The sequence below is a fragment of the Elephantulus edwardii genome, unplaced genomic scaffold (assembly GCF_000299155.1).
Source record: "Elephantulus edwardii isolate Elephantulus edwardi_28Jun2011 unplaced genomic scaffold, EleEdw1.0 scaffold00024, whole genome shotgun sequence".
In the NCBI taxonomy this organism is placed as follows: domain Eukaryota; kingdom Metazoa; phylum Chordata; class Mammalia; order Macroscelidea; family Macroscelididae; genus Elephantulus; species Elephantulus edwardii.
In genome coordinates, this window is record NW_006399774.1 from 23,670,368 (window position 1) to 23,697,172 (window position 26,805).

Sequence of the window (26,805 nt, forward strand, 5' to 3'; positions counted from 1 at the left end):
GTGAAACTTCATCACTCTTGTCTCCAAAGAGCACTCCAGCTGTACCTTTTCCAAAGCATATATTTTCATTCTCTTGGTCGTCCATGGGATGTTCAGTGCTCTTCTCCAACACCACAACTCAAAGGTTTCAATTCTTGTCACCCTTATTGTCTGGGTCTCAGATGCATAGCTAGTAATGTGGCCTGAATCAGACACAACTTAGTCTTCAAATTGACATCACTGTTGTTGTTGTTGTGTACTGTCAAGTAGCAACCGACCCATCGCTGACCCTCCAGCAGGTTTTCAGAGGCAGTTAATCACACAGAAGAATGCCCATCCTTCTCTGAAGGAGAAGCTGGTGGCCTTGAACCACATGTCTTCAGGATTGCAGTGCAGCTTCTTGCCACAAGGCCACCAGAGTTCCCGTTACTACTCCTCAATGATTTGGAAAAGTCCCTAACCGCAGATTTTCTCAGTGGAATGCTTCTTATTATTTCCAGACTGCTCACACCAAGGGTATTAATTATGGATCCAAGCAAGATGAAGCTGTTCAATAGTCTCAATCTCCTCTCCATCCATCGTGTGACGCTGTCTATCAGTCCAGTGGTAAGAATCTTTCTTATCCCGACATTGAGGTTACTAGTGAGTCTCCCTTCAATCCTGATGCCACACCTCTTTTCATAGAGTCCAGCTTCTTCAATAATTTGCTCAGCATACAGCTTGAATAGGTATGGACAGAGAATACAACTCTGGTGCACTTCCTTCCCAATTGCAAACCATGCAGTGCCCCCCTGCTCTGTTTGTATAAGAGCCTCCTGAAACCTGGTACAGGTTTCACATGAGCACAATCAAGTGCTCTGGGATTTCCTGTCTTCTCAATGTCAGCAACAACTTGTCATGATCCACACAGTCAAACACCTTTGCACAGTCAATAAAGCACAAGCACATATAGACATTTTTCTGTTATCTTTACATTCAGAAAGGATCCATCTGACATCAGCAATGATATCTATGGTGCCATGGTCTCATCTAAAAACTGCTTGAACTTCTGCAAGTTCCTTATCTCTATACTGTTCCATCCTTTTTTTTTTTATAATGGCCTTCAGCTGTATTTTGCTTTCATGTGATATCAATAATATTGTTTGATGATTTCCACATTCAGTTGGATCACCTTTCTTAGGAATAAGAACAAGTATGGACCTCTTCCAATCCATTGGCCACAGAGCCATCCTTCAAATTTCCTGGCATAGGCTGGCGAGCGCATCCACGGCTGCATCTGTTAATTGAAACAAGTCAATTGGTATCCCGTTGATTCCTGGAGCCTTATTTTTTTGCCAGTTCCTTCAATGCAGCTTCTACTTCCTCCTTCATTACTTCTGTTCCTTGGCTCCTGTTCACATGACACTTCCTGAAATTTTTCACCATCAATCAATTCTTTCTGTGATTCTCTCCATCTTCTTTCGATGCTTTCTGAGTCTTTCAATATATTGCCCATAACATCTCCAGCTCTCTGCATATTGTTATACTATTTTGCCTTGTCCTCCAGAGTTGCCCTTTGAAATAGTCTGTTCAGCTCTTTAACTTAGACATGTTTTCCTTTAGATTTGGCTTCTCAATACTCTAGTGCAATTTTTAGAGTCTCTTCTGACATCCATTTTGATTTTTTTCTTTCTCCTCTGTTTTTGTAATGTTTTCGCTTTCTTCGTGGATAGTACCCTTGATATCATCTCACCACGCATCTGGGCTTCTATGACTGGTGTTCAATGCTTCAAACCTATTCTTCAGATGATCATGAAATTCAGATGCAATTGATTAAAGATCATTATTATCTTGTTTCCTGTGAACTTATTTTTTTCTTCAGCCTCAATTTGAACTTGCATATGACTAATTGATGATCTGACTCCTGTCTGCCCCTGGCCTAGTTTTGACTGCTGATATTGAGCTTCTCCAATGATTTCTTCTACAAATGTAGTCAATCAGTTGCAGCCCATCAGGTGAAATCCATGTGTTGTCATCATTTGTGTCTTTTAGAAAAAGTATTTGCAATGAATAAATAATTGTAAATACAAAATTCAATCATTCTATTTCCAGCTTCATTTCTATCATCAAGCACGTATTTTCCAAGTACTGTTCCTTCTTCACTGTTTTCTACTTTTGGATTCCAGTCACCAATTGTCATGAACACATCCTGATTGCATGTTCAGTCAGTTTCAGATTGTAAAATTTGGTAAAATAAATCTCAATTTCTTCCTCTTTGGCTCTAGATACAGGAGCATATATTTGAATAATAGTCATGATAATGAGTCTTCCTTTTATACATATGGATATTATCCTATCACTCACAATATAGCATGTCAAGATAGAAGTTTAGTGAAATTGACTTTTTGACTATGAATGCAACACTATTCTTCCTCTGTTGTTCATTCCTTGCATAGTATTCTATATGATTATCTGATTCAAAGTGGCCAAAGCTCACATCACATCTCACTATAATGCCTGTATGCCCACATTCATGTGTTCCATTTAATTTTTAAAAATTTCCAGTTTTCCAGCATTCAAGCTACATATGTTCCATATTCCAATTGTTAACAGTGTTTGTTATTATTTTCCTCATTTCAGCTGACTTGCAATCTGGGCTTTATCAGTACACCACTATAACTATCCTTGTGTTCTCATTCCCAAGAAAGGTGATCCAACAGAATGTGGAAATTATAAAACAATATCATTGATATCATATGCAAACAAAAAAAACTGCTGCAAGTCATTAAAAACCAGCTAGAACAGGACATAGTGAATTTTAAGAATGTCAAATTGGATTTAGAAGAGATCATGGCACCAGGGAAATTATTGCTAATTTCAGACTAAAGTAAAGAACACCAGAAGAAAGTCCATTTGTGCTTTATTAACCATGTAAAAGTATTTGACTGTGAGGATCATAACAAATTATCACTGTGGCATACCTGATCATGGCAGTATTGCTTTATTAGTTATATAATAGGTTAATCAACTGTGATATAGCAAAAAAGTGGAAAGGATCCCCAAGCCTATCAATTGATGAATGGATAAGCAGGTATATGGCCTATTATTTAGTGATGGGAAGGAGTGGAGTGTTCATTGGCACCTGTCTTAGCACAGATGACCTTGGAAACTTTATACTATGTCAAAGAAGCCAGTCACTAAAGGCAGGATAGGCTATGTTCCACTTTAGGGAATTGTGAGAGAGGTAAGTCTATAGGGACAGAGAGTAGACCCTGTTCCCTAAGGCTGACTGATGAGGTGGATTTTGGAATATGATAAAAGTGTTCTAAAATTAACGGTGGTCATGTTGTTGTGGTGGTGGTTGTTGTTGGGTACCATTGAGTCAGGACCGACTTATAGCTGACCCTCCAGCGGGTTTTCAGAGGCAGTAATCACACAGAAGGAGAGTGCCCATTCTCCTGCAGAGCAGCCACCAGATTTGAACCAAGTGCCTTTGGGATTGCAGCACAGATTCTTAGCAATAAGCCGCCATACTATAGTAAAATATATTAAAAACCATTTTAAACAAGTGGGTTGTAAGGTGTATGGTTCAGATCTGCTGTTCATAGGGTTAATATTGGTCGTACTCTATTTGATGACACCCAACAACAACAAGGTGTATGCTGTGTGGATTATACAAGAAGTAACTAGTGATTTCCAAACTGTATGTATGCATTTGGAAAAGTGGGCGATAAGTCTTCAAATGTGCGTCCCACTGCGGTGAAGTCAGATCTCTGGAGACTGTAGAATACAAGGGAGGAGACGCTGGGGGTGGGGGGTGAACTATCAGCGCAGCCCGTGACTTGGCAGGGCGTCTCCTCACTGCTGGGCCACCAGAGTTCCGCAGAGAGCCAGGGCATGAAGGGTGCGAGGTCCTTACCTCGGCTGGGATGCCGCCCAAGCATGTCTTTAAAATACTTACACAAACCATTTCTCAGAGACCGTGTGCCCCGTTCTGTTCTCTCTCTTTCCCTCCTCGCGGCTCCTGCAGGCTCCTTCCCTCGGTCGTTGGTGTGAAACATATCACAGACGTGCTTGCTCCATGGTCACTTGGGCCAGAGGGAAGTCCTTAGGGATCTCAGAGAGGGTCCCAGCGATGTGCCCTCCAGGGCACATGCCCACCCTCCTGTGCCCTCAGTGCAAGCACACCCTGCCCTCGCCCTACCTCTCCAGCGCCCCAGCCATCCTGGAGGCGTGGGCTGGGGTCCGAGCTCCGCCTCGCCCCCAGCTCCGCCCCGCCGCCCTACCCGCCCGCGGGGTGCCGGGGCCCCAGTTGGCGGGATGCAGGCTCCGCGCGCGCCGGACGCGAGCTGGGATCGGCGCCGGGTTGGAGCGCGGCTGCGCGCGGCGCTGGCGGGGCTGCAGGAGCTCCAGGTGCTTCGCGAGCAGCAGCGGGCGCGCGTGTGGGAGGCCCTGGGCGCACGGCCGTCTGCGCCCGCCTCCACCGCCCGCGAGCCCCGTGGCCACGAGTGCCAGCTGGAGAGGGCGCTGGCTGCGCTCAAGGAACAGTTGGTAAGGCGGGCCCGGGACTCTGGGGCCCAGTTTGCAAAAGGGGATTTCTCTTCCTGGGCTGAGACGCCACAGCGAGGCACTCTGGTAATGGGCTGTCCTCCTCTCGGGGTGTCACACTTCTGTGGCTGGAGCGCAGTGCTCTTAGGGGCGTGGGGCGCTGCTGCAGGTAAGGATCATTGGAAAGGTCCTGGGCGGGCAGGCCTCCGGCAGTGCTGGCTCTGGGCCCTACCTTGCCGGCCTCACGGGTGTGTTTCGGAAGTGCCCTGGCGGGATTTGCAATTGTTCAGAAGTCAAACTTTACAGTAAACCCCGCGGGGATGCACTCGAACCTAGATCCCCACCGCTCCCCAAGGCGTTGAGTCCCCATCATCCTGGAACAGGATCCACTGACAGCAGCCCCGGCTGCGCGGAACCGCACGAGGGGGGATGGGGTCCCACGTTTCTGGAAGGACGCGCTCTGCCCCGCTTCTTTCACTGCCAGAGGCAACCTGAGTGCAGGAAGAGGTGTGTCCTTACTGGGAAGGGGAGGCTGGCCCTTTGCACCTCCTGCCTTTACCCCATAAGCCCCTACCAGCTCTTTCCAGATCGCAACTGTTGTGGTGCAGTCCTCATTCGCTTACTGCACACATCAAAATGACTTGCTGAAACAGTGTTTCTTACTGGAAAATAGGAAGGCTGTCATGATACAGACTTGGCTGAATGGTCCCGAACCCCCAAAATGGGAGGTGCTTCAAGGCTGTGCTGTTTAGAGCAAGCCACACGCTGTGGGTTCCAGGGAAGCGGGCCGGTCTCCTCCTAGAGCCCAGTCTTGCACGTCCTGGCCTTGTGCTTCCGGAACCAGCACCAGGAGCTAGGTTCAGGATTGCTGTTGCTGCCCAAAGGCTCCCTGCCACCTTCCCATGCACACGGCAGAGGTGCCAGACCCACGGGACAAGCCCAGGTTTACACACTTGGTCTGAAGTAGCTGACAGAAAGAGGGACCTGGCTGGTTCTCGAACTTTCTCCTGCATCTTACCAACCTCCATAAAGCCACTTAGCCCTGAACACGAGCCCCCAGTAATTCTGGGTCTAAATGTCACCCAGCAGCCCACAAAGGCCGGGGTTGTCACACACACCTGCATGGTGGTGAGGCCTGGGTGCTGAGAAATGCGGGAAGAACGCAGCTGAGCGGTAACTGGGCTTAGGGCATGTTCCCATCGGCTTGCAGCTCCAGCCTCTAATTACAAGTACCCTTCTCGAAGAGAAGATCAAACGCTTAGTGCTGAATTTATTCTTTCTCTTTGTGTGGGACCTGAAGGAACATGCCAGCCGGCTTGGCCTTGGAGCTGTCAGGTCATGTGATCCAAAGGGGAGGGTCACCGAGGAGGTGTGACTGGAGCCCATGGCCCACCTCTGCATTTTTATTACCTGGAAGAAAGTGGAGGTGGTGCTTAGTGCCCAGTGACGAGCAGCTACCCTGGAACAACGCAGCTGAGGTACAACGCAGCTGCAGCGGGCTCCTCTCTCCACGCCCCAGGTGCTTCAGCAGGGGGTGGGGTGGGAGGAGGTGGGGGGGTGGGTGTTGGAGACTGTAAATAAGCAAAGGAGGAGATTGCCGCTCTCTCCTGCAGAGCTCCCGGTGGGTCTGCCTTAGAGTTCTATCCGCACAACCCTGAGGACGAGACCAATGCAGCTGCTGTTAGTGTCATGGAGGGTGACAGAGAGCGACCCTCTGCACGCACATCAGAGCCCTGTCCGACCCTGGGCCGTCCTCAGCATCTCTGACACACTTGAGCACATGACTGCGGTTACACGTTGGTCCACCTCGTGAGGTCCTATTTTTCCTAGCTTGTGCTTATTTAATGGTAATTTCTGAAGACGGAAGAGGATGTGCTGAACTCTAGGATTCCTTGAGCAGAGACTCCCAGAAACAAAGGCCAAGAAGGTCAAGTCTCCAAGGGCTCAGTCAGGGAAGAACATCCTCAGAACTAGTCACTACTGTCACGCCAGCTGTGCTCTGGAAGCTTCCTGACTTTCTAATGCGTGTTCATGGCTGGCCTGGGATCCCAGACCTGCCCCGTGAGTCTTCAGAGCTATGGCTTCTTGGCAGTGGGACCTGTGTCCGCAGACCTGTCTGTGTTGGAACTGTTGACCTTCCAGCTGAAAGCCCATGTCCCATCTGGGCCTTCCTTGCTTACGGCAGGGTGGAGTGCGTCTGTCCCCCGCAGACGCAGGCTTAGGCCTTGGGCAGAGCTGTAGAGTTCACCCTGGTGGTCTGCCGATTCTGCATGCTGAGGACCAGCTTTGGCTCAGGCAGTCGGGTGTGCATCAGAGAGTGGCGGCACCAGGGGCCAGTGTCGGAAGCAGCTTGCCAGCCTTCCCTCCTTGGTGTCTTGGGTGGACTTGGACCTTTGAGGGAGCTCGGTGTCCACTGTGCAGGCTGCCCGAAGGCTGCTTTGATGATCATTGCTGTGATGTGCTCACCGTTACACCATCACTGTGATGTCACAGATGATGTTGCCATGGCACTGTCACTGTGACGTCCCAGTAATGATGCTGTCACCACGTTCTGACTTGAAGTGTGGGCTGTCACTATGACATCACGATGATGATGTTGCCAAGACACTGTCACCGTGACTCATTACAATGATGCTGTCATCAGTTCTGACATGAACTGTGCTGTCTCTGTGACATCAGTACAGTGATGTTGGTATGATGTCACTGTGATGTCGCTACAGTGATACTGTCATCAGTTCTGACATGAACTGTGCTGTCTCTGTGACATCAGTACAGTGATGTTGGTATGATGTCACTGTGATGTCGCTACAGTGATACTGTCATCAGTTCTGACATGAACTTTGTGTTGTCACTGGCCTCTGACTGCCCCATGGGTGGGGATAAGGTGGGCGACTGGGCTCAGTGGGGAGATTCACCTCTCTGTGCCCTTGTGCAGTCCCACGCAGCGTGTCTCCACCCGCAGTCCCTGAGGTGGTGGTAATGGTCGTGTGCTGCTGAGTCTGAACTGACTCCTAATTGATGCTCTAGTGGGTTTTCAGAGGCAGTAAATAATGCAGAGCATTACCCACTCTTCTCCCACAGAGCAGCTGGTAGATTTGAACCGCATGACTTTGGATTGGCAGTGGAGCTCCTTGCCGCTAGGTCACCAGAGGCCCTGGGGTAGAGGGTACTAAACATTTCTGCTCAAGAGGTTTGTGATCACTGAGAAGCACATGGAGATGATGGCCCAGAGCAGCCGGGCTCGTGATGTCAGGGCCCAGGAGTCTGCACCTCGACTCCTTACTGCCCTTGCTGCTGTCTGTAACCCTGGGTCCCTCACCCTGTCCAGCCCCAGGACTCCTGACTGGGAGAGGGCAGGTGGAGGGAACACAGAGACCGCCACCCCCCAACTGGAGCACAGTGGCTGGGCAGTTTCTGCAGAAGATTGTGCGTAGAGCTGGCCCTGTGATGCCCTTGTGCCAGATGACAGTCACCCTGACCACACAGAGTGGAATCGCTAGGATCACCCCAGGATTGACGCTGAGGAAGTTAGAGAGCAGCCCGAGGGAGGGGCTGCAGAGGGCCCTGCAGTGCAGGAGTTCAGCACTCAGGTACCAACAGGAAGTCTAGGTGCCCGGCCTCACCTAGGAGCACCCTATTAGTGAACACGGTGGGGGGGGGGCTCCTTAGGAGAAGAGCCTGTCCTTGAGGTCTCTGGGCCAGAATGTGTTGGTCACCACCAGCAGCAAGGCTGGGAGGGAGGACTTTCCTGAGGGTGTAACATGTAACCTGTGAGGACCCGGCCACCTGAGGTGAGTTCAGTGGCCAGGATAGAAGCTGAGGGCTAGTCAAGCATTAATCACAGGGTGCTAATACTTGTACAAACCTGGGCGGGTGGGGCTCTGGAAAGAGGCAGGGAAGGAGGAGAGAAACGGGTGGGGGATGGAGAGATGGTCATTCATAGTATGGAGGGGGGAGACCAGGGGCTGCTGTCCCTCCACCTTCCGGAGGGAGGAGGAGACCAGGGGCTACTGTCTCTCCATCATCTGGAGGAAGGAGGAGACCAGGGGCTGCTGGCCCTCCACCTTCCGGAGGGAGGAGGAGACCAGGGGCTACTGTCTCTCCATCATCTGGAGGAAGGAGGAGACCAGGGGCTGCTGGCCCTCCACCTTCCGGAGGGAGGACAGCAGGGGCTGTTTTCAGATCTTCTGGCTCAGAGGACTCATTTTCTCACTGAGACCAGGGTTGGTTTAAGACAGGACGTCGTGACAGTGGTGCCAGCACTAGACAGCCTCACTGCTCATTTATGTGAAGAGGTGGGAACTGAGAGGACCCTGTCTTTGCAATTCTGAAAGGCTGCCTTCCAGTGCCATTGTTCACCTAAGTAACATTTTAGCCTTTAAAAATTCTGTAAAGTAACAAGCCAAGCTATTTAGTCTAGGCTGGGTGATTTTAATGACTATGCATGTGTAACAACAAACTATGGCTAACATTGGGAAGAATGGGAATTCCCAAACACTTGAGTACACTTATAAGAACTCTATATCTAGACTAAGAAGTTGTCCAAACAGAGCAAAGGAAGACTACATGGTTTAAAACCAAGAAAGGGATGCATCAGGGCTGTATCCTAGCTCTACTCCTGTTCAGTCTGTGTTGAACGAACAATTCAAGAGGATAGACTTTACAAAGAATGTGTTGTCAGGATTAGAGGAAGACTCATCCACAACCTGCTTTATGCAGATGACACGGCCATGCTTGCTGCAAGTGACTGCAGAAGATTAAAGACCACAGCATTCAATACATCTCCACAACAAGAAAACAAAGATTCTCACTGAGTTGATAGGCAACATCTTGATAGATGGAGAAAAGATTTAAGTTGTCAATGAATTAATTTTTCCTGGATTCCCAGTCAATACTGTCAGGACCAGCAGTCAAGAAATCAAAAGACATAATGTACAGGGCAAGTCTGGTGTCTTCAAAATAATGACAAGCAATGATGCCAGCTTAAAGAATAAGGTGCATCTGATTCAGGCTGTAGTCTTCTCAATTACCTTTTATACACCAAAGAGCTGGACAGTGTATAAGGATGAAAGAATGACCGATGCCTTTGGGTTGTGTTGTTGCAGAAGAGTGCTACATATCTCATGGACTGCTAAAGCAATAAACATGTATGTCTTGGAGAAAGTGCAGACAGAGAGCCCCTTTGGAGGCAAGGATGGTGAAGCTTCATCTCACTTACCTTGGGTGTGTAGTTGGGATAGGCTATTCCTTGGAAAAGGACATCATTCTTGGAAAGGTGGAGGGCCAAGAAAAGACAAAGACTGTCCATGAGATGGACTGAGACAGTGACCACAGCAGTGGCTCTCGTGTGTCACGGATGATGAGGATGGTGCTAGATAGGACAGAGTTTAGATTGTTTGTTCACAGGGTCACTATGAATTGTACATGACTTGATGGCACATAACAACAATAACAAATACAAAAATATACAGAGCTCTGGTGGCTTAGTGGCAAGAAGTTGTACTGCCAAGTCTAAGACATGCAGTTTGAATCCGCCAGCTTCCCTGAGGGGAGCGGGGGGCAATCTCCCATGCAGTTTAAAAGCCTGTGAAAACCACTGGGCGTGAGCTATGAGTCACTTACAACTTGCAGATACACAGCAGCTACACCCAGAAATGGAAACCCCACTGTTGTCCCGCTGACAGAGATTCAGTGACCCCCTGTTGAATTTCCTAGACTATAGACCTGATAGATATCTCTGTGTGTGTTTGTATTTGTTTTTTCAGTGCCCACCTCATTCACACATCTATCTGTTATTCGTGTGTGTGTGTGTGTGTGTGTGTGTGTATGTATACATATATACGTCATATAAACATACATACGAAAAACCCCCATACGTATGTTACTGGAACTTTGGTGGTCTAGTAATAAGAAGCTCTGCTGCAATCCATCAGGCCTGTGGTTCAAATCCACCAGCTGCTGGTCCATGGGAGTTATGGGTCGGTTCAGGTTCAACATGACAACAACATGTTACTATAGAAATAGGTGTTTTGCAAGAGCGCTGGTGTCTAGTGGTAGGGAGTTATGCTGCCAACCCCAAAGCAGGAAGTTCGAATCCACCAGCTGCTCCATAGGAGAAAGTTAGGTTGTCTCCTTTCATGCAGGTTATAAGCCTCCGACAACCCGCTGGAGGGTCAGCTGTGAATCGATTCCAACTTCCTGGCAGCGAATGCCAACAACAAGGCACTTTGTGTGTGTCTACTCCAGATGAACGGCATCCATGTGCACGTGCATTCTATATGTGTGCACATGCACATTGTGCATGTACGTGTACACACAGGTTGTTGTTGTCAGGTGCCGTCAGATTGACTACCACCCCAGCAACCTTGTGAACAGCAGACCTGACCCCTACCCTGCACCATCCTCTGTGTCCATCACGGTCAAGCCCATTGTGTCAGTTTCTGTGACTGACCACCTCACCACGGAGCAGCCTCATTTTCATGGGCCCTCCGCCTTTCCCAGCATCCTGTCTCTCTCTCTCAGGACTAATCAGTGAAATTTCATCTTGTTTGGGGCTTATGTCCAGGAGGAACCAGTCTTTAGCGTCTGTGTCCATGCACACACACGTATACATGCGTGCATGTTTGTTTATGTGTGGAAATGTGGAGTCGGCCTCAGCTCACAGTGGCCCCGTGGGGAGCCGGGCTCCCAGGGTCTGCTGGGACTGGCTTGTGGACGACACAGATCACCATGACTTACTCCCGCAGTCCCTGACTGTAGGTGTGCACCCCCGGCCCTTCAGCTAGCAGCTGAATGGTTAACTGGGCCAAGCAGGGGCTCCTGACAATGTGTAGCTTGTTTTGAATTTGGGGTGGCTTTTGTCTCTTGCATCAAGCCTCTGTATAGAGGGGGTCCTGAGCACCCTGGAGCAGGTCCTGAGGAGGAGTGGGAAGCTGGCCGTGGTGCTCCACCGTCACCCACAGCTGTGCAAGGCGCCACGGCCATTATGATATTTGCTCTTGCTGAAAAGCCGATGCAGAAATCGTTCTCTTGTCAGGAGAGGGAAGGACTGCTCCCTCCTGTGGAAAGCAGCAGACCAGCGATCTAAGACATATTGCATTAAGCAAATGCTGACAAGGAACGCGCCAAAGTGCTACTAAAGAACTATGTCGCTTTAAAGACTAAGGTCCCCCAACCTAATCTTTGGCATTTTCTCCCCCCGGTATTTTAATGTCTCATCTGCATGTGACAGTTGGACAATGGCTAGGGAAGACCCAAGAAGGAGTTGGCTTGTGGTAAAGGTGAATATTGACTACACCCTCAACTGCCAGAAGAACAGGCTGTCTGTCTCTGGAGATGTACATCCAGCGTGTGCTGTAGATGCGAAGCTGGGAAACTTCGTCTCACTACTTTGGGAACACGTGGAGGAATCAGTCCTCAGCAAAGGACATCATGCTTGGGAGGAAACAGAGGCCATTGAAAGAGAAGACCCTTCACAAGCTAGCCTGACCCAGTGGCTACAGCAGTGAGTCAGCGCAGCAGAGACTGGGTGGCTGGCTCGGGACCGGGTCGGATGTTCTCTGCTACCTGTGAGTTACCACAAGTCAGCGCTGACTTGGCCACACCTAACTGCAGCCCTGGGCTGGTTGGCCGCACCTTGACGGATGGAGAGGAGGCTCAGGTTGTTAACAGTCACAGCTCTCTTGGCTCAAATAGTCAACACTCCCAGAACCAGCAGTCAGGAAATCAAAAGACAAAGGACACTGGGAAAATCGGCTGTCAGGGAACTCTCCAGAGCACTGAGAAGCAATGAAGTCAGTCTAGAGACTAAGGTGCACCTGATCTAGGCTATGGTCTTCAGAATTACTTGCTATACATCAGAGAGCTGGACAGTGACCAAGGATGGCAGAAGAAGAATCAATACCTTTGAGTTGTGGTGCTGAAGAAGTCTTGAACATACCATAGGCTGCCAAGAAAACAAATGGGTCTGTCTTGGGGAGGGTGAAACCAAGTTTCTCTTTGGAAGCTAGTATTTTAAAGCTCCTTCTCACATACTTTGAGCATGTGGCCAGGAGGGATGGTCCTTGGAGAAGAACATCATGCTTGGAAGGGTGGAGGGACAGCACAGGAGAGGAAGACCCCAGATGAGATGGATTGACAGAGTAACTAGCGCAATGCGGGTAGGTGTGTCAGAGTCAGTGAGTTGGCTCAGGACAGCACAGGCTTCAGAGCTCTTGTACATACGGTCGCTATGAGTTGCAGGAAACTTGATGGTACATAACAACAACTACCTTCATATATATTTTTTTAAGATTTGGCAAATGTTTGTCATCATAGAAATTTCACTTCTCTTGCATATAAATTTGAAATAAAAGCAATCACTTTCATACCCAAGATGGGCACGTAATAACATTCATTAACTGCATTTAACTTGATTGCTTATCAAAGTCATAAATGTAAACAGTGTCTTGAACTTGGTCTTTGTGAAGTGAGGGAAGACAGCTCAGAGCCTGGAGGAGAGGCAGGTTGTTTGTTCTGTGAGATCCCCCTCCACGCCCCCTTTTTTCTCTCCTTGGAGACTTTCTTGTCTCTTAACACTGGAAGGTAGCTCTGCTCGGTGTCCCTGTCGCCCAAGGAGCAATGTCTCAGACAAGAGAGAGAGAGGTCCTGCTTGGACCACAGGTCACATAGGTAGGAGCCGCTGCCCAGAGACCTGGCTGCACATTGGTGCGATTCTGAGCCAATTTTAATCCTTCCACTGTATGAAAATCCTCGCCACATGACCACTAGGTAGCATCATGAGAGTTGGAGAAAACATGGAAGTTGTCAGCTATTTCCAACATCCGGGGTAAGAGCAGTCAAGAAATCAAAAGACATACTGTATGCATTGGGAAAATTTGCTCTCAAGGATTTCTGCAAAGTGAGAGAATGTCAAAGGGCGAGGGTGTTAAAGACTAAAGTGTTCCTGACCCAAGCCGTGGTCTTTTCAGTTTCTTTCAATACATCTGATCTGAACGTTGGACAATGAATGAGGATGACGAGAGAAGAATTAATACCTATGAGCTGTGGTGTTGGCGAAGAGCCATCCCATGGACGGCTAAAAACCCCAAACAGATATGTCCTGGAGAGGGTGCAGCCAGAGTGCTCCTTGGATTCACTTCACGATGTTAAAAGGAGTTAGTCCTTGGAAGGGTTAGCATGCTGGGGAAGGTGGAGGGCCAGAGACAGAGGAAGACCCTCATCAAGATGGATTGATACAGTGACTGTAACAATGACCGTGTCGGATACGCTGAGCATATGGCCGGACAGGACAGGGTTCACATCTGGTCTTTACAGAGTGGCAACTCAGCAGTGCCTAACAACAACAGCAGTCTAGTATTTGTCATGGCTTTATAAGGTTTGGGTTAAAAATAATCTTAATCTAGGGAGCTCTGGTGGCCTAGTGGCAAGAAGCTGCACTGCAATCCCAGAGGGGCATGGTTGAAATCCACCAGATGCTCTGCTGGAGAAGGAGGGATAATTTCCTCCTGTAGCAGTCAGATATGATTTGACAGTACACACACACACACACACACACATAAAAAAACCAATAATCCTAATCAAGTGTGCAGCTGGCGGGAGAACACCGGCTGGGGGAGGTGTTGAGAGGTGTGTCCGTGAAGACGTTGGAGTTTGCCGTGTGTTCGGACACAAGTCCTCTCTGCACTGACACTCAGCTTCAGCTCTCGCGTGACCACCAGGGATGTCTCTGTCTTTTGCTTCCTAGAGTCGGTTAAGGCAACAGGACGTGGGGCTGAAAACACACCTGGAAGAGCTGGAGCAGCAGATCAGCCAGCTGCAGCTGGGTGTGCGGAGGGGCGTGAGCGAAGTCCTAGACAGTGACAGCCGGCCCAGCTCAGGTACCAGGCACCCGGGACGCAGCACCCGCCAACCCCGCACCTGGGACATGGGTCAGGAGTAGAGAACAAAACCCCAAGGCCATGGTTTACAGGGACCCAGGATCTGAGGCCAAACAGGCCCTGTACAGGGGACACAGGGTCCTTGGGACCACACGGGCCCCATGCAGGGGACACAGGGTCCATGGGACCACACAGGCCCCGTGTAGGGGTACCTTTCACCCATAAGACCACAGAAGCCCAGATGAGGAGAGGGTCATAGAGCCCCCAAGACCACCGTGGCCTGATCTATGGATGCCTACCACCCATGGGAACATAAGTCTGGTCCAGGGGCATTAAATGGACCTTTTGGCGAGTAAGGACTTGGCAATGTTCTGGGGGCTGGTTACCAGGTTTGTGCTGACGTCTGTCTACTGTTTGCCGAGTGACAGCCATTCCAGACCCGCCTTCGCAGGTTCCAGGGCATGCCCGAGATTTCATCAGTGTCACCCAGCCTCCTGGGGCTCAGCACCTCCACTGACCATGAACTTCTTCTGAGCGGGGTTCTGCTGGGGCAGCGCAGGGGTGGGGTCTTGGAGGGTTCAGCGCAGAGGCCGGGGGGTGTGAGGTACTGCTGGAGACAGGGTCCTGTGGTCAGAGGCAGCCATGCTGAGCCCCTGTCTGTCCCTGTGTCCGCCCTGGCAGGTTTCTATGAGCTGAGCGACACCACCTCTTGCTCACGCTCCACGTCTTCTACCTCGGTCTGCAGTGAGTCGGTGTCCCCCTCCTCACATGGCGGGATGCCCAGTGCCCAGGCCCTGGTGTCCTGCACACACCAGCTTGCGGACTACCGGCCACGGTCAGCTGACGAGACCACTGTGCACACAGCTCTTGGCCCCCCTCTCAAGCCACACCTCCCTGAGGGCCCCAGCATGGCTTGCGGAAGCTTCAGACCCAGGCCTGTGTCCACAGGTAAGGAGTGACCAGAAGGGGTGGCGTTCATGATCAGTGTGACCCCCATCATGGACTCTGTGATTTCAGTGGCCGAAACTAGGCTTTGGGGGTTTCCAGAGGCTGATATTTCAGAAGTGGGGTACTAGGACCTTTGGAGCTGCCTCAGGGTAGATTTGAACCCTCATCTCTCAGTCAGCAGTGGGGTGTGCTTGGCATCCACACCTCCAGGGACGCAGCTGTAGGGAGAACCCATGTCACACTGGAAGCGAAGACACCCAAGGACATCATCCTACAGCCTCTGCTCGTCACAGAGGAGCCATGGTGGTGGAGGAGGGCTTGGCTGCCATCCCAGACGTTGTGAGTTCTAAGTCCCAGCCCCTCCACAGACGAGGCCCTGTGTACTGTGGGGATGTGGTGGGTACACTGAGCACCCCATTCTGCAGAGTGGCTGTGAGGCAGAGTGCTGGCAGCAGTGACGCGGTTACAGAGATGATACCATCTCCCTAGGAGAAAGGAGGGCTGTTTATAAAGACTGAGGTTGAATCAAACACCCACTTCTGATTAATATGGCCAAGATTATCTAATAAAAAGCATTTTTTAAAAATCTGATTTAAAATTAACATCAGAATGTTAAAATGAACACATTCAAGAACTCCTTGTCTGCCTCAGGAACGCCGCCTGTTCTTAGAGGGAATGAGCCCAACATAGAATTCCAGTGACACTTGGATTCCCCCTTTGATGTCTCCTTGTTGGCAGATGCCGTCACATCAGCTAGGACACAGTGACGCTGAGAACAGCAGATCTGGACCTTGCTCTGTCCTGCGCCTGCCTCACAGTGTCCATCCGGCACACGCCCGTTGTGTTTACGTTGTTATGTACCAGCACTTCTACCAGGACTCAGCAGCACTGTGAACAATCTGAGCCCAGCTCTGTCCTGCGCCGTCTGCTCCATTCCCGGTGGACTTGACCCTTTGTTACAGTCACTGTGTCAGTCTCTCCTGCTGATGGGCTTCTATGCTCCAGGCACCACGTCCTTCTCTAAGGCCTGTCCTTCCTAACAACATGCCTGAAGTATGTGAGCTGGGGAGTCACTCTCCTTGCTTCAAGGGGCGCCCTGTTGGCACTTTCTGCAACAGACGAGTTTCTGGCAGTCCATGGGACTCAGTTCTCTAGCACAACTCAAAGGCATCAGTTCTTCTGTCATCTTTAATCACTGTCCAACTTTCAGATGTATAACAAGTGATTGAAAAGACCGTGACTTGTACCACATGAGATGTACTTAGTCCTTAAACTGACATCACTACCTTTCAGTGTGTTACGGAGAATCCTGACAGTGTATTTTCCTAATGCGATACTTGTTTTGATTTCTTGGCTGCTGGTATCAAGGGTCTTGATTACGGATCTTTTCTCCATCTATCATGATGCTGCCTGTTGGTCCAGTGGTGAGAACTTTCCTTTCTTAATGTTGGGATGAAATCTATATGAAAGGCTATAGCTGATCTTCAGAAGCAAGTGCTTCAGTCCTCTTCACATTCATCAAGCAAGCGTGTGCCATCTGCATAATGCAGGTTATTTATGAGTCTTCCCCTGATCCGGATGCCACGGTCTTCTTCCTAAAGTCCAGCTTCTCAAATGATTTGCTTATCATACAGATTGAATAGTTTCAGAGAAAGGACACCGCCCTGACACACACCTTTCTTGATTTTAAACTATTGTGGTCTCCTTGTCAACCATCTCACTGAGGCTCTCCTCTTTTGCTGACATTCCACCTTTCCCAGCAGGATGTCACTATCCAAGGATGGGCCCTCCTGGTAGCAAGCCCCAAAGTGAGACGGCATGTCACTGTGCTTGCCTCTAAGGAGGACTCTGATTGTGCTTCCTTCTAGATTTGTCTGTCCTTTTCGTAGTCCTCAGGCTATGCAATACTCTTCTCCAACACTCCAATGAAAAGGTATCAATTCCTCTTTGACCTTACTTATTAATTGTCCAACTTTCACATCCACAGGAAGCAATTGAAAATATCAGGGCGTAGATTGCTGTTGTTGTTGTTAGGTGCCATCAAGTTAAGTAGTTCCCATAGCAACCCTGTGGACAACAGATCTGAGCCCTGACCTTTCCTGTGCCACCTTCACACTTTGTGATGCACTAGAGCCCATTGTGGCAGTCACTGTGACAGTCCATATGGCTAAGGGTCTTCCTCTCCTTCACTGACCCTCTGCTGTCCAAGCATCCTGTTCTTCTCTGACCCTCCTAACAAGATCATATTGCAAGGAACTGAATCTGATGTATTGTAATATCAAGAGCTTATGGGCATGACACAGCCTGTACCTAGTTGGTGCCATGCATTGACTGCACCTAATCAGACACTCGCAGCTCCAGGTATGTGAGGTGACGCTCTATCATGTCTTCCTCCAAGGGGCACTCTGGCTGCACTATGCCCACAACATCTCTGCTTGTTCTCTCGGCCATCCGTGGGATTTCAGGGCTCTTCTCCAGCACCACAGCTCAAAGGCATTGGCTCTTTTCCTGTCATCCTTTTTCACTTTCCAGCTCTGAGTTGCATAGCAAGTGATCAGAAAGACCATGACCTGAGTCTGACACACCTTAGTCCTTAAGCAGACTTTCTAGGTGAAGTACATCTCCTGATTTCCTAGCTGCTGATGCCAAGATTGTTGATTGTGGATCCAAGTAGAACGAAGTTGTTGACAGTTTCAGTCTTTTCTTCATCCATTTTGATGTTGTCTATCAATCAGTCCAGTGGTAAGAATCTTTGTTTTCTTGATATTGAGACGCAATCCATACCGAAGGCTGCATTCCTTGATCTTCAACAAGTGCTTCAAGTTCTCATTTTCAGCAAACATGGTTGTGTCATCTGCGTAAAGCAGGTTATTAATGAGTCTCCCTCCAATCCTGATGCCACATTCTTCTTCATAGAGTCCAGCTTCTCTAATAATTGTGCAGCACACAGATTGAATAGGTACAGAGAGGGCATACAGTCATAACACACTCCCATGCGCGATGTTTTAAGGGAGAAGACCAGCAGAGGCGCAATGGCTACACAAGTGGTGGAGGACAGAGACCAGTCAGGAGACCAGAGCTCCAGCGGGCAGCAGCTGAGGGAGTGGACCGAGTGGAGCAGTGGCAGCAGGATCAGCCAGCATCACAGGCGTGTCTCTTAACCTGAGAAGCCATACACAGTGTTGTCTACAGGGAGGGGCGAGAGGAGTGCCGACCAGGCCGGAAAGGGCTGGGGAGGGGAGGGCAGGAGGGGCTGGAGTGGATGCTGAACGAAGTAGATGCTGACAGAGCAGGGCAGGGGCAGAATCAGATCACAGGCACCAGAGGCAGGGTGGGGAGGTGGGGACCTAACAGTCCTGGGTGGGATCCTGTCTGCCAGATACTGCTCAAAGTAGAACATCTAAATGAAGACAGACTAGGAGGAAGTCATACACGTCCGAGAGAACAGGCCTTGACAACCCTACGCACAATAAATGTGGCACACTTCAGTTCGACTAGCAGATATGGCACCTGGGGATGAGCGCTCCTGTAAACAAACACAAGGAAGGAGGGCTGGCTGCAGGCAGGCTCCAGTGATCGGAATGTGGGAAGCATGCATGTAGGTAAACTGGATGTTGTTAAGAGAGAAATGGAATGTATAAGTTGACATAGTTGGCATTGGCAAAATGAGATGGATTGGCATGGGACGTTTTGAATGAGACAATCATATGATTTATTATGCTGAGACTGAAAGGGTGAGGAAAAGCAGGGTCACAACCAAGAAGTTAAGGAGCTGAACAGAAGATTTCAAAGGGCAGCAGGGGAAGACAAAGGGAAGTATTTTACTGAAATGTGCAAAGAGCTGGAGTCAGAAAATCCAAAGGGTTGCACTCAGCATTTCTTTAGCTGAAGGAACTAAAGAACAAATTCAAGCCTCAAGTTGCAATGCTTAAGGATGCTATGGGCAGAATAATGAATGACCCAGGAAGCATCAAAAGAAGATGGAAGGCATACCCAGAGTCACTGTACCGTAAAGAACTGGCTGACACAGAAGTTTTCCATGAAACAACTTATGTTTGAGAGGCAATAGTGATGAAGGAGGAAGCTCAAGCTGCTCTGAAGGACTTGGCAATAAAAAAAACAAAACAAATCAAGGCCCCAGGAATTGATGGAATACCAATTGACATATTTCAACAAACAGGTGAAGCACTGGATGTGCTCACCAGGTTATGCCAAGAAACGTGGAGGACAATTTCGTGGCCAACTGAGTGAATAGATTCATATTTATGGTATCACTAATATCACATCCAAGCAAAATCCTCTTGAAGATTATTCAAGACTGACTGGAACAGCATGGTCAGAGAACTACCAGAAATACAAGCTGGGTTTAGAGGAGGCTGTGGCACTAAGGGCATCATTGCCAATGTCATGGATCTTGGCTGAAAGCATAGAGTACCAGGGGAATATCTATCTGTGTTTCATTGACTATGCAAAGGCATTTAACTCTGTGGTTTATAACAAACTGCGTCTAACCTTGAGAAGAAGGGAATCCCAAAGCACTTGATTGCGCTCATGCAAAAACTATGTGACACCAAGAAGAAGTCATCAGAACAGAGCAAGGAAACTGCACAGTTAAAAATTAGCAAAGGAGTGCATCAGGGATGTGCGTCTTATCTCCATGAATTCAGAACAGAGCATTCGAGAGGCTGAATTTTATGAGGAAGAATGTGGAATCAGAATTGGAAGGAGACTCTTCAACAACTTGCCTTATACAGATGACACCACCTTACTTGCTGAAACTGAGAAGGGCCTGAAGCATCTGCTAGGGTCAAGGACCATAGATTGCAATATGGATTGAAGCTTGGCATCAAGAAAACAGATTCTCACCACTGGGCCATTTGACAGCATTGTGATAGATGGAGAAGAGATTGAGGTTTTTAACAATTACAGCTTGCTCAATTCCACAGTCAATATTCTTGGTAACAGGAGTCAAGAAATCAAAAGAGAAATTGTATTAGGGAAATGTGCTGTCCGGAACCTCTCCAGAGTACTGAAGAGCAAGGATATCAGTCTAGAGACTAAGGTATGACTATTATTACAGGTTGTGGTCTTCACAATTACTTGCTATGCATCAGAGAGCTCGACAGTGATGAGAGATGACAGAAGAAGAATCAATGCCTTTGAGTTGTGGTGCTGGAGAAGATTCTTGAACATATCATGGACTGCCAAGAACTAACAGGTCTGTCCTGCAGAGGGTGAAACCAAGCTGCTCCTTGGAGGCAAGGATTTTGAGACTCTGTCTCAGATATTTTGAGCATGTCGACAGGACAGTCAGTCTTTGGAGAAGTGTATCAGGCTTGGAAGGGTTGAGGGACAGCGCAGGAGAGCATGAGATGGACTGACGCAGTAACTGGAGTGATGACGGTAAGTGTGTTAGAGACAGTGAGACTGGCTCAGGATACATTGTGCATAGGATCTCTATGAGTCACAACAACTTGACTGCACATAACAACAGTGTTTCCTTGTTCTGTTCACACAACAGCCTCTTGGTCTAGCTATAGGTTTTTCCATGAGCACAATTAAGTGCTCTGGGATTCCCATTCTTCCTAATGTTAGCCATTACTTGGTACGGTCCACACAGTCAAGCACCTTTGCATTGTCAATAATGCATAGTCATTCTTCCGGGATTCTTTACTTTCAGCCAGGATCCATCTGACATCAGCAATGATATTTGTGGTGTCATGACCTCGTCTAAATTCTGCTTGAAATTCTGGCAGTTCCCTATCCGTGTACTGTTCTAGTCACTTTTGAATGATCATCAGCAGTATTTTGCTTGCATGTGATAGTAATGGTAGTTTGATAGTTTCCACATTCTGGTGATTCACCTTTCTTGGGAATGAGAACAAATACGAACATCTTCCAGTCCATTGACCAGACAGCTGTCTTCCAAATTTCCTGGCATAGATTGACTGATGAACACATCCAGGGCTGCATCTTTTAATTGAAACAAGTCAATTGTTATCCCATCAATACCTGGGGCCTTGCTTTTTTTGCTAAGTTCTTCAGTGCAGCTTTGACTTCCTCCTTCATTATCATGGGCTCCTGCTCACGTGGTAGTTCCTGAGATCTTTTTGTGGCTTGGGTTAGGCACACATTAATCTTTAAACTGACACCCTTCTTCTTTAGGACTTCGGAGAGATCCTGGATGGCTGCTTTCTCCAGTGCATCACATCTTTTGATTTCTTGACAGATGTTACCATGGGAGTTGGTTGTGAGTCCAAGTAAAATGAAATCTTTGACAACTCATCCTTTTTTTCTTCGGACATTATGGTGCCTTTTGTTCCAGTGGGAGGGATCTTTTTTTCTTAGCGTTGAGAGGTAACCTCTCTTGAAGGCTGTCGTCACTGATTTTGTGCAGTAAGTGCTTCAATCCTCTTCACTTTCTACAAACAACATTTTGCCATCTGTATAATGCAGGTTTTGGATGAGTCTTCCTCTAATCCTGTTGCTACATGCTCCTTCATATAGTGCATCTTTTCAAATTGTTTATGTTCCTTAAATTTGTGCTCCTTGGAGGCAAATGTGATAAAGCTTCAATCTCATACTTTGGACATGTTGCTGGGAGAGGGACATTATGCTTGGAAAGGTGGACAGTTGGGTTGATGACAGAAAGGAAGATCTTCAACGAGACAGGATGACATAGTAACTGTAGCAATGGGCTTGAGTGTGTCAGATATGTGAGGATGGCACAGGACAGGACAAGTTTCAGATACGTTGTTCGTAGAGTCTCTATGGGTCATCCTTGATTTGATTGGCACTTATCAACAACAACAACAGATTTGTTTGCTCAGAAAATTATATAGCTTTAGGGAGGAACTGTTCTTTTCCTGTAGACCACACCAGGTGACACACAAGTAAGTTTTTTCTCTTTGCCCTCTGAGTCTGGCATCATGGTAGCCATTCCATCTTCATGGTGAAAAACCCCCATGACACTCTGCAGTTCCCGTGAGTGCTACAGGGCAGGCCCATCCTCTGAAGGCCCACCTGGACATGCCCTGCCTGACTGCCCAGCTGGTAGAATGAGGGCATGGACCTGGGCAGCAGAGCTGGGCTTTGTCTTTTACAAACTTGCTGTCATCGAGAGGGCCATGCCTGGCACCTCAGGGTGGCGTTAACACGTCCATGTGATGTTTGAACCGCAGCTGTGGATGCCAAAACACACAGTGTTCTTGCACATGCCATGCTCTGCTCTCTCTATGTGTCACATGTTGTGTTGTGTTGTGTGCATGTGTTGACTGCGTCACCGCGTTGTTGATGGAAACACTCTGAGTGGTTTCCATCTGGCCCTGAACTGAATCAAGGTGTGCTGTCATCAAGCAAACATGAAGTTATGCCTTAATTAAGCAGCTTCCTTATTAGTTAAACTCATACTTAACTATACAGTGAGCATTGCACCGCGTTCCTTCCTGATCTGTTCATCTGTATCTTCTTCTCAGGAGACCTGGAGACGGCTGTGCAGACCAACAGAAGCCCCCAGAAAGCAGGCATCAGTGTCTGGTCTGGTGCCCCCCTTGGCTGTGCGGCCAGTGTCCTGCAGCTCAATCTGGACCCCAAGTACCAGAATGACCTGGTGTCTCGAAGTGGCAAGCAAGTGTTCCCCTACCCCAGCCCCCTGCATGCGGTGGCTCTGCAAAGTCCCCTGTTTGTCCTAACCGAGGAGACCCAGCAGGCCGGCAGCAGAGAGTCCCCCAAGGACCTCCATCCAGGCTGCACAGGGACAAGCTCAGTCCTGACCAGGCCTGTCCCCAAGACTCTTAATGGGGGAGTCTACATCGACAAGCTGCTGCAGCGGACAGGGCGCCAGGGAAGCTCCAGGAGGGGCAGCATGGGGGAGTGGGGACCCCGTAGGTCTAGAGTGTCTACACCCCACCTGACACTTGGAAAGCCAGTCTGCTCTCCACAGAGCAAAGCACAGGAAGATGTGACTCAGAGAGGGGCCACTTACTTGGGGACCCTGAAATATAGGGAAACTGTGGCCGCAGTGAACACCCAGCAGCCAGCTGGCCTTCCAGAAGCTTCCACACCCTTAGAGAGCTGTGTCCTTGGGAAGACCACCTGGCCACCCTCTGTTCTGGAACAAGATGACTCCCCCTGCCCACCCATCCAGCCCCCCGGCCACATCCCCCAACACTGGGCTGACACTGCCCACCTGCCCTGGAGGACAGGGGTTACCAGGAGCCCCTCTGTGTTCTGGGGGCAGTTTGTTCCTGACCCATCTGCTATTGATCCTGAAGCTAATCCCGCACAGCTGAAAACAGGGAACCGCAAGCCCAAGGCCAAGGTCAAGTGGAGGACAAGTGACAAGGCTCTGAGGTTCCCAGAGAGGCCATGGGGGGCTCAGCTGGTTTCTTGGGTGCCCTCAGAGTGGAACCCTTCCTCTGGGCTCCAGGGGCACCAAGTTCTCCAGGCCAGGGCAGCCACAGCCAGGGATGTCCCTGGACGGTCTTGCTCTGTGACCACCCTCACCCCTTTACCCTTTCTGGTGCCGCTGGTGGTGACCCAGCAGAAGAGCTCCCAGACATTAGTGCAGGACCTGCACCCCATGACCACCACCCCACTCACCGTGTTGACTGGTAGCTGGGCCAGGAGGAAACAGCGCAGGTGGCGGTCCTCAGTGGAGATCTCGACCAGGGCTCACTCCAGTGGACTCCCTTCCCACCCTGGCCTGGGACCCTGCAGGCCACCAGGCAAGAGAGCAGGATGTCCCCACGGCAGACCCCCACCTCCCCGGCTGCGCCCCCGGCCCCACAGTGAGTCACAGTTCTCAGAGCTCCCAGCTGAGGGCAGCCCCCCCTTGGACTCCACCCTTGCTGAGACCAGTGAGGATAAGGATGGCAGTGACCACACTGCCAACTGCTTTGGGGACAGTGAGTCCAGTGAAAGTGAAGTAGAGGAGGGCAAGGGCAGCCAGGCAGTGCGCCGGGGCACAGCTAGGCCAGGGCGACCTACACGGCCTCCACCAGCTGTCCCACAACCCCCTCAGGCCGGCACGGGGACAAGGCCTCCTCCAGCACCCAGACTCTGCCACATCAAGGCCTCCAGAACCTTGAAGAAGAAGCTCCGCAGGTTCCAGCCGCAGGCTCTCCGAGTCATGACCACAGTGTGAGCCCAGCGACCCCCCACTGGCCCCACCTGTGCAGAGGTTCAGCTGGGGTCTCTTGCAAGAGACAGAGGTGTTTCCAGGCTAGTGACTACAGGGGGTCACCTGGGCAGCCTTTCAGCTGTTTCTGCAAGTCTGGGTTTTTAGAAGACACATTGTCAAGTTTTCTACTCAGGAGAGATGAGGGAGCTCAATTTTGGTCACCACAAGCTGTTTCTACAAGTGCAGAAAATATATTCGGAACGTGAACATTTCTTATTTCCCTCTCCATGTACACCTCCCTGCAAGAAAAGCTCCTCATCCCGCTGGTCCTCATATTTCATCACTGTCTTTATCAGTCACCACTACCATAACCACCTCCACCATCACCATCGTCATCACCTCCACCATCATCATCGTCATCACCTCCATCATCATCTCTGTCACCATCATCGTCATCACCTCACCACCTCCATCATCATCATCGTCATCACCACCACTTCCGCCATGATCATCATCATCACCTCCACTATCACCATCATCGTCATCACCTCATCACTTCCACCATCATCGTCACCATCACCTCCACCACCACCATCATCGTCATCACCTCCACCACCACCCTCACTGCCGTCACCACCTCTGCCACCACCACTCTCAGTCACCAGCATCCTCAGTGTCATCACCACCAGCTCCACCACCGTCACTGTCGTCATCACCTGGCTGGCTGCTTCTCGTCTAACTCTGGATCCCCTACAACAAGAGTATAGTTACAACACCGTGTTGGAAGCTGGGTTAAATCTAAACTCCCATATTAAACTCCCAACATGAGTAAACTACCAAATCATGCTGATATCTTCTTAAATAAAACAGTGCTTTTCCTTTGCTCTACTCTGGCCCTTTGCTGCTTCTTAAGGTCAGCGTTCTAACTCAGGTGGGAAGATGCCCACACTCAGGCTCTGGAACAATCTAATGAGCACAGAAGCTGTGCTCAGCACCCTTTCCCTTTATTTTTGCGGAGCAAAACATCCTCAGTGTGAAGGGTCTGCAGGGAAGTGACCTGCTGAGGATGGCTCCTGATCTTAAGGCACTGCCCTCCTGAGGAGCCCACGCACAGCCCCAGAGCTCTGGCTTGAGAGGTGGAGGACGGAGAAGGGGGAGTTCTGAGGTCAAGGGCATTTATCCATGGACGAAGGTCTGGAACTTCCCAGCTAATGCGTGGTTGGCATGTTCATCCTAGGGCACAGTGGTAAGAAACCTGTTAAAAACCCCGGAAGTCTCCAGGCATTGCTTAAAGATTCTTGTCCCAGCAGGTTGGCTTCAGGGTGCTCTTTTAAAGGAAACACAGGAGTTGTCCTCTGAGGAGGCGGGAGAGGCTATAGTTCCTGAGAGGCAGACTAAAATTGCTCCCTTTTTCTAGGCAAAGGTTCAGACCTTGAGACACATCCCATCCACGGAGAGCAAGGCCCACCCTCCTGGAAAGGTGCCTGCTGGCCTCTCAGCTTTATGGAAGCAACATTGTCATTTAATGGGGTGTTCACTCCCCTACATTGTACTGCAGTACAGTGGTTAAAGCTCGGTTGTCAACCATGGACCGCTTCCAACCAACCAGAAGTGAGGTCTGTACTGTTGAGATGACAACCTTGGAGTCCTTTGGGGCAGTTCTGCTCTGTCCTGCAGTCAGTGTCAGCCCAACAGGACAGCACACGCAGCACTGTGTGAGGAGAACCAGGGGCCACCGATAGTGGAACTTCAACAAGGCATTGAGCCAGGAGGCCTGCGAAAGTCCATCAGCAATAAGCGGAGGAGCTCAGCTCCCCTCGGATACGCGTGGGGTCACCATGGCTTGGAGGTGACTTGGCTACAAGCTGAGAGGACTTCTGGGCTCCAGGCCTGCCCGCCTTTCCTTGTCTTCTCTACTCTCATGGGCCCTGGAGGTCCAGCCACCAGAGCAGCTTCTCTAGGCAGGACTTCCACGACTAGCTTTACAGCCCTTCCTTCCCACACAGATGGCCCTCAAGTCTCATCTGGTGGATATTTTTGCCAGTACAGCTACACAAATGTGTTTGGAGTTCACCTGAATTGGGTTAGCTGTTCTCTGTATCCTTTGTCCTAGAACATAGGGCAGTATGTCAGGTTGTGGAGGGGTACAGAGGCACTGTCAGAACGTGGACACACACACCCTACCCCAGGGTAAAGGGAGGGTTACAGAGGCACCATCAGGACATAGACACACACACACACACCCCATGCCCGGGGACATGGGCACACACACCATGTGCTGAGATGTGGACACACACACCATGCCCGGGGACGTGGGCGCACACACACACACACACACACACACACACACAC

General features: G+C 49.7%; 1 protein-coding gene and 1 pseudogene across 1 annotated transcript; both read left to right on the forward strand.

Moving 5' to 3' along the window:
• Positions 1-4,278: 4,278 nt before the first annotated feature.
• On the forward strand, positions 4,279-24,477 carry LOC102871554 (dapper homolog 2-like). Its single transcript, XM_006882839.1, has 4 exons — positions 4,279-4,509; positions 14,252-14,384; positions 15,066-15,332; positions 22,808-24,477. Exons 1-4 carry the CDS (start codon positions 4,279-4,281, stop codon positions 24,475-24,477), a joined length of 2,301 nt encoding a protein of 766 aa, XP_006882901.1.
• Positions 24,478-24,957: 480 nt separating this feature from the next.
• Positions 24,958-26,805, forward strand: part of LOC102871966 — a 46,830-nt pseudogene continuing 44,982 nt past the window's right edge.